Here is an 8,478-nt window from a genome sequence, read left to right as displayed (position 1 = left end):
TCTTTCCCTGACTGTTACTCCCACTGACCTCTCCTGCAAGCAGCGTATGTCTGAAGTTAATAGGAGCACACTAGAATTGTTGTTCCCTGGTCTCCTCCATCTTAAAGGCAATCTACAATTTCCCAAAGCAGATTTCATAACTTATAAGCAGTTCTATTTATCCCTAAAGTAAATACAGCAATACTTCTACTTTTTACATAAAAACGTCACAGACAAATAGTTAATCCAGCTGTAGTTCATTTGAAACTGAAGCAGCAAAGTTAACAAGTTGAGATCCTACAGTGAAATGGATAGCAAAGCTGAACTGGAACTCTGCATCACATTTATTTACTTGTCTTTTACATACAAGTGTGAAATAAGCATTTCTTATACTGTGTTAAAACTCAAGAGACTATGTGTTTGTTTTCCTCCATAAGGAATGTGTAGTGCAAGTCTCCATATTAGTTACCTTTATTTTGCTAAGTTTCATTTGGATCTTCTTTGACACTAGATCGGACCAATACTTTTCTCCTAAAAAATCCCAAAATATTCTTCCAAGCAAAGCATTCACCCAGGCCTCCTGTTCTTCTTCTTCAGCTTCCACATGGGCATCTGGTAACTGAAAACAAAGAGCAGGTTACTCAGCTCTATGAATTCTATAAATTAAGGTCAGAAAAGGCCTCATGTACACTGGGAAGGTCAGTGTTATAGCCCGGGTTAGCTAAGAACACTAAATGCTGCACAGATAGCAGCTTTACAACCACATCAGCTGGCCTGACATGAGCTTGCTTGTCATCATCCTGACATGCAACAGAGTGAATGAGACCACATAGATATAGATTCACCTCTGGCAATGAAATGAGAAAGTTATATACAACTTAACCTCTGGCAGAAAAAGCAGATAAGCCCAGAGTGGGCAGACTTAGAAATGCCTCTGTAGTAGAGACACTCTCTCTTCCCAATAGGATCTAGAAGAACAGCTACCCTACTCTTCTTTTGTTTTACCAAAAAACAGGAAAGTAAGACCCAATCTTACATCCTTACATCCAGTTCAGAAACGTCACAAATAGATGATAAACAAATGCAGTACAGGGAAACAAATTCTTCCTTTGAGTGTTTGCATATAGGATTCAGGAAACCATGTTGTTCCTTCTGCTGCATTAAAGGTTTTGTTTACAGTCCAAGAGGATTATGTCTTGGTCTCGGAACACTTGGAGATACATGTTCAGATGTTGCATCACTGAGTATAGACATGAAAGCAAAGGCAGCTGAAAAAATTTGGGTGTGTACGTGCTATCATGTATTTCATTAAAACCAGGCGGTTTCCATGAAGGAAAGACAACATACTTAACATCTCTCAACTGCCTGCAATGAAAGGAAAATTTGCCTTTCATTATTACAGGCAGAAATCCTGAAGCCAGCAGAAAAGCAGTGCTTTCTGAGAGGAGCCAGGTAGACGCTACAGTTCTGAACATCATTTCTTGGCAATGGCTGCTCCCAACTGCTGCAGCCTCACGCAGGCAGAATTGCTTCTGCTGTGACGCAAGTTTCCTGCCAGCACTGTTGATCTATTTATAGAATGATTTCTGACACGTGCCAGATTCAGCAGTGAATTCATCACTGCTTCAGGGGTTGTCAGGGGCTAGAATATCTTTTTTCCTGAGGCAACACAAGATGTGTTTATTCGTATGCTATACCATGGCCTCCTAGTCCTTCCGGGACATTGTATGAAAGTCTGGCAACAAAGACACATGACATAAATTACATCTTTTAAATGAATGGTGATTGTACTTATCATTAAGGATCCGTTTATTAAGAGTGTCATACTTAATATTAAGTTTCTGTTTATTAAGAGTGATTCAAATGCAGTCCAAGAGGCCAAAGAATTAGTGGGAGCTATAGACATTGTTCACTATTATGCTGCTGTGTACTACACAATACTAACACACCAGCCATTTAGTACTGCTTTAAAAGACATTTAAAAAATGGAAACCATACGATCCATCCATCCATGCCTTATGTCTTTTTGAGCAAGACTGGCCAGATCAAGCTGTAGTCTATACAAGAGCCAATTCCATTTCGGTCCCCCAGTCAACCCAAGCAGCAGGTACACTGCAGTAAAAACTGTCCCACTGTCGCCAAAGCCACAGCCAGAGGACCATCAGGTACATACTAAAGGCAAATTCCTAACCCTGTTCACGGCAACAGGGCCAGGACATCATTCTTGGGAAGAACTGAAGAGGTTAAGCACTTTCTGAAACATGCAACAGAAAAACAGTTCTCGGGTCCAGGACAAAAAGCTCTGCTTCATGCAATCCAGAGTGCAGGAGCGAAGCCAAATGTGGGGCTGAAAACAGATTTTGTAGTGTAATATTTGCACTGAAAAACGGCTACAAACAGCATCCAACTTATACTTGTGTTATATGACAATTCTGTCCCTATCAGGTGCTCAGATGCACTCAGGAATGGTAGAAGGCCTTTAGCATCCCACAGTCAGCAGAAAATGAAGATCAATTTTACTACCAAGTACTAAAAATTCCACTTAAATTGTTTCAACAAGCCAGGACCTCAAAAATATGCTTTTAGTTCAATGTACTTTAGAATATATACAGAAAAATTTAACTTTTTACTACTATTGGGAAGTGAGGTTTGTGGAATTTTGTTTGATTTTTTAGTCTGTTTGTTTTAATCTTAAGCATAAGAGGTAAGTTCTTTTGGGACCAATGGTTTTTAGGACACACCTGTGCATTCCTAATGAAGAAAATCTACAGCCATATTGCCTTCAGCTGTACAGTCTTTTAGGTACAAGACACTGCAAAAGCCAGAAAAAACACAGACATTCTTGGGAGATAAGAAATCAAACTAAATCAATGAAAAACTTGTATGTTACATTAAGAAGAAACTGTGGTCAACAGGGAACTGGCAAGCATGAAAACCCACACTGACTATAAAAAGTTTAGGTCCAACCTGTAGCTTAAGAAATTAATTTTTCTTTCTACATAACTAATTTTTAAAGTAGTAGTTAACAAGATACAATATATCACCACCTCTGATGCATCTTTTTGGGGAAAAGTATTACCTTTTTCACAGCTGTAGGGCTGCTATCTGCACTGAGGACTGGACTACCTGAAGGGCTTTTCTTTTCATGTGGAACACACTTTGCCATATAAATATTGTAGTCCAGAAGCATTTTCTGCCGCACGTTGCCAGCCAGATCCTTGTGCTTCGGCTGGGATGCAATTTCTTCTGCACTTCCCTTGCTGCTGCTTCGGCTGTGTGTGAGAACTCCAGATTGACTATCGGTTCTACTGTGTGTTGGCAAGATCCCTAAATTAAAAGGAATAATACCTGTTTAACAGAACAGGAACATGACAGTCAAATAGCGGAGTGTATGATCAAACACTTGAAGGAACAAAATTAGCTTGCAGATATAGTTTATTCTGAAAAAAGACCATTCAGAGTGCTTTCTCATTTTGAAGGGTACAAGTAAATTCCACTACTGTGTGCTTAGGTGGTCTTAAACCCAAATTAGTCAATATTTGGTATGATTCAGCACTCAGCAGGATGTGGGACTGGAAAACTCAGCTGATCAATAGCATATTTAAATATGGACACTCACATATGTGTAACATATGGCAGAATTCCCAACAGCCCTGCTGGGGAATGCCTAAAATAAAAATCAGGTGATTAAAATGTACCTATAACTAAACTTTTTTTTTTTTTAAGTTTAATTATAGGTTGTTACTATTAAAAGGACTGTCAAAAGCGTGTAAAACTATTAGAATTTTAATTAGCCATTGGTTTTGCATTTGCATTTCAAGAAGTTATGTGCCAGAAATAATGATGTTAACCAATTTTTAAAAAGCTTCTCAGAGAATAGATAAAGACAGAAAAGCATGAGTCATTCAGATTTAAAATTATATCAGAGAACAGTTTTAAATTAATATTTCAAACATTTGATCAATACTGTAGACTCACATGTTTGTTGGTTCAGATATATGTATTAGCACAGGACTTTTTATTTAAACACAAAAATGTGTTTGCTTGTGACATTAACCTGTGAGAAAGCTCTTTAGTCTTTACAGGATACTGGAGTTGAAGGAAGGATGGAGGAGGAAGAACGTGTAATAAGAGGACTGAGTCTAATACTGCAAATACTGACATCAGTTCCAACAGTAGAGAGAGGAAAAAAAAAAAGGATTGAACAATTCATCCTAACAAAAATTACAGGAGTTGTTACAGTCACTGAAAAATAGTGTATTCACATAAAACAGTCTAAGAATAATAAGAATAGTTGAGGGCATATAGCCAAGTATACAGCCAAGAGAGGAAAAGGCAGGGTGGGAAGGTAGGAATGAGAAGCCAAGATAAGGAGCAGAAGAGTGTCTTTAGCGTTATGTTTGTCTGTAAAGATCACTATGGCTCCACAGTTGCTATAACTACCCCTGGGAAAACATAACTTTGGTTTGTTTCTTTTAATAGACACTTTTACTAGAATACAAAATTTGAATACCTGGCTTGCTCCCACATAAACTGGATGGCTTCTTTGCGTCAGACTTCAGCTTGGATGCGAGAAGAAACCTTCTGAACCATTCCTCCTTCTCCCTACCTGTCCTTCCAAAGAGATAAAGCACTTGATCCTTTTGGCTAGTGTACTTTGCTCCATCCTGAGGTTTCTTGGATTCTTCATTGTTCAAGTCCACTTTTTCAGCAGATAACTTTTCCTCTGTATTCTCTTTATCAGTCTGGGCCTTAGCCATAAAGTCATCCTGTCTAGCAAGTTCAATGCAAATAGGGTACTTCTTATTCCAAATCCGTTTTCGTGCCAGACTCTTAGGAACCAGGGAAATCTGAAGGATAAATGAAAGGGTTAAATTAACTTATTTTTCAGTTGTATCTTCTGTGTTTCTGTAGTCACATAAAGAACATAGGAACACAAGAGAGAGAGATCCTACATTGGATCTGCTGGATTTAACTGACTCTTAACTTATAGCTGGTTGACGTTCAATCCACTGCTGTCACTAGGTCTTTGGTGAGCCACAGCCTTGGAATTAAAACAAGGACCACTCAAGTAGCTTAGACTTGTACAATCATGTGGAGAAACTCAGTTTTCATTTAAAAGATCTTATTCTCATAGTTATGCATAAAAAACAGAAAAATCAAGAACCTTATTTCTGTGACCACGGGGTAGGTAATGAGAATCTAAACTGAGTTTTAAAACTCAACTTTTCAGGTCCACCTCATGAAATTGAGTGTTTGAAGTTGGTAATAGTCACATCAAGTATGTAACAATCAAGGAATAAAAGTGATTTTATAAATTATATTCTAAATTCAGTATATTCAGAGAGAACTGAGACAATGCAAGTGATGAGAAGAGTAATAAGAGTTAAAAATTCTAATCTAGGGGCTGAACTTACCCACGTTCTCCAAAAACTGTGGGTAAATACCTTAGAGAATAGCCATAATTTGTTCATTATGTTCAGGGCACCCAGCACTTTTGCAATTAATTGGGGGTGGGGAGAGGGGGAAAGTACTGGAAATTTTTCTAAGATACCATGGAGAACAATTCTCAGTCAAGTGCTCTTGTAGCATGTGATAGCTTTGCTTGTCTTCATTATGGGGAAACAAATCTGCAATAGGCAGGAATCTAAGTTTTTGCTTTATCTTTTTCACCATCTTCCTTTAATGGAAAGCAGAGCTGACAGCAAGCTCCTTTCCCAGACTGATTCAGGGAAACGAAGGTTTTCCTCACTGTCGCCTTGGTCCCTCTCTCCCTCTAACTCCCACAGTCAATTGAAGCATAGTTTCCTCCTACACCGGTACTGCCAAGCCCTCTATTGATGCAGCACATTAAAAAAATCCATTCTTTTAATAATGGGGTATTGATGTATTACTTAATACAATGCAAATACAATCCTTCACATGGCAACTCTTCACAGATTTGAGGGAGGCAAATAACTTGTAGGAAAACTGTCCCAGCATTATTCTTCATGCACTCTTCCAACCGCAAAAATCCCAATCTCCTTCCCTAGACAGTGGGCACCAACAGCAAGTCGCATCTGTTCCAGCCACCTCTCGCTCTCCTCTTCTACATCCATATACAGTGTACATTCCCCCTTCAAGTGAAATGCAAATGTTGTCTGAACTGCCTTGGGATAGAGACAACGATGAAAGATTATGCATTTTGGTGTAAGCTTCAGAACAGTCACGCAGTAATCTAATGTATGGGGAACAATTCTCTAAACTCCCATGTGTTAACTTCTGCTTTGAACTGACAGAGGAAAATCATGCTTTTCCTTTACTGTGTAAATATGTAATTTTTTCTAAATCCTGCTCAATCTTCCTCCCCAGCACAATCTTTTGCAAGTTAGTCACGACAACAGTTTTGTTTACATAATGACAGCACATGAAACTAGAGGAGTGAAAAAATTTTCAAAATTTCAAAAAAAAAGTTTCAAAGTATTCTTTGTTAAAATTGGATATAAGTAAGGCACACTCACCTTGCTCTCTGTAAGTTCATAAATTTTCTGGCTGACATACGTGACTTCAGGCTTTGGCTCATTGTACACAGCCCTTCTAGAAATATTTTTATTGGGTTTTGAAAGTCTTAAGGTGCTTCCTTCGAGTCGCACATAGACAGAGTGAGTCAACGTAGCATGGTATGTTTCTGGATCATAATTATAAATTTCATTCATCCATCCCTAGAGAAGAAGAAAACACTTGTTAACAGGCTTTTAAGATGCTGGAAAAACAAGTACAGCATGTACATCGAAGTTTTAAATAATTATCCAAGCTTTTGCCAAAGTTATGTCACTTACTATACAAATACAACAAAGCAGTAAACACCCTAAATGAGGTAGCACCAAACTGACAGAGCATGAGATGAGGACTGTATCCCAAGCACACAATTTGGTTTTCTGAGTAAGTCATTTTGTATATGTAGTGCAGTGCTCTTCCACCTCACCTTCATGAAATGCTGTGAGATCTGCAGACGCAGGCTTGCTGGGAAGAGCCACAAGGCAGCCAGTAAGGGCGCGCTGCAGAGCAGCCCCTCTGCTTACAGCAAGCACAGACATTTTAATCACCAACAGTCGAGGCAGAGCAGTCTGTCTGCTTATAGACAGCACTGACATTTTAATTGCCGACAATTAAGGACTTCATGGAAGACCACAATGGAGTTTGTTTTAACACACCATCACCGTTTAACATCATTTAACATGTTGTGTAACTGCCCGGTTACAACACAGGAGTCATACATGTGGGGATTAAATTTCATTCATTTCTGTGCAGTGAAAGAAACAGAAAACAAACCAACCAGCCCTGCTGTAACAAGCCCGTAAGGGCTGACTCTAACCATGGGGGTGATGTTACTCCTCTAACACCTGCTTACAGAAAATGAAAGATGATAAATGGGGCAGAAGACAAGCCAGAATACTCATTCAAGGGAGACAAGTTTTCCTTCTCTTAACCTGCCCTACAACATACTTTGATAATTACTTCTACCTGCACATCAAAACCTTAATTCAACATACTCAGTACTCACTAATGTCAACAGAAAGCAAAGGAGATAGACTTAAACAGATGTACCCTAGAGCATGAAGTAAAATGGCATCTTTATAAATATGGGTGAGTATAGTAGGGGGGAGAGCAGCTGCTGCTGGAAAGTGGGGAGAGCTGAACGAGCATCCCTAGTATTTTTCAAAACAAAAAAGTTGTAACTACCTTATGCAAAACATCCCAGAAATTACTGCAACATCTTAACTTATTAAAGAAGTTTCCACCCACACATAGAAATGTAAAATTTATTTTAATGCTCATTTACTTCAGCGCCATATAATTTCTCAAAGTAGACAGCATGCACTTTCTTAGGTGCCATAGTAACAGTGATATCTATGTTTTGTTTACTCCAACATCTAGCTCCATTTTCACTATAAGCCCTGGAAAACCTAGATAAATTAGCATTTCTTTTATGTTCAGGAAAGATTAAGTCATTCATCTTTGCTCAGCTCCAAAGCAGACTACCTCTTTTATTAAGAGAGATACCTATACCAACACATGCTCTTTGAAGAAGCTTTGTGTTTGGGTTTTTTTTGCTTACGCTGGGTTATATACAACTACCATATAGGAAATACAATGCATGAAGAAGAGTTTTCTGTAAACCATCAAGGTTCTGCACAGCAGGGTTGATGTATGTTTGAGCACACCCCATTTCCTTCCTAGAAATTATTAAGCCAAGACATCTTTCAGCAGATAGCAATTAATTTTCAGTCAGGAACTCCAGCTGGACTTACTGAAGCGCAAGGACATCACATGAGTTGCCTAAAGCCACTATGAGCCATTCACTCTGTGCAGAACTGGAATATCCATATGGCCCACAGATCTCTGGAGAGACTCCCACCTGCCCCCAGATCAGATCTCCGAGCTATTTCTAGCTCAGACACCGAAGTCTGGAGCCTGCAGCCAGGCAAATGTACAGACAAAAATTTGCTGCCTCAAAAG

The 8,478-nt window shown here is 38.9% G+C and overlaps 1 protein-coding gene across 5 annotated transcripts in view; it reads right to left on the bottom strand.

The window, feature by feature from the left end:
* Window positions 1-8,478, bottom strand: part of TEX2 (testis expressed 2) — a 57,581-nt gene that overhangs the window by 16,002 nt on the left and 33,101 nt on the right. For all 5 annotated transcript variants that reach the window (XM_009323689.1, XM_009323688.1, XM_009323686.1 and 2 more), the window contains exons 3-6: window positions 6,480-6,680; window positions 4,493-4,829; window positions 3,059-3,306; window positions 449-598 (exon numbers count right to left, since the gene is read on the bottom strand). In XM_009323689.1, coding sequence (XP_009321964.1) covers window positions 449-598; window positions 3,059-3,306; window positions 4,493-4,829; window positions 6,480-6,680 — 936 coding nt within the window. The remainder of the gene's footprint in view (window positions 1-448; window positions 599-3,058; window positions 3,307-4,492; window positions 4,830-6,479; window positions 6,681-8,478) is intronic.

This window comes from Pygoscelis adeliae, unplaced genomic scaffold (genome assembly GCF_000699105.1).
Source record: "Pygoscelis adeliae isolate BGI_AS28 unplaced genomic scaffold, ASM69910v1 Scaffold75, whole genome shotgun sequence".
Lineage (NCBI taxonomy): Eukaryota > Metazoa > Chordata > Aves > Sphenisciformes > Spheniscidae > Pygoscelis > Pygoscelis adeliae.
Note: the sequence above shows the minus strand (reverse complement) of the source record. Positions and strands in the feature narration are given on the sequence as shown.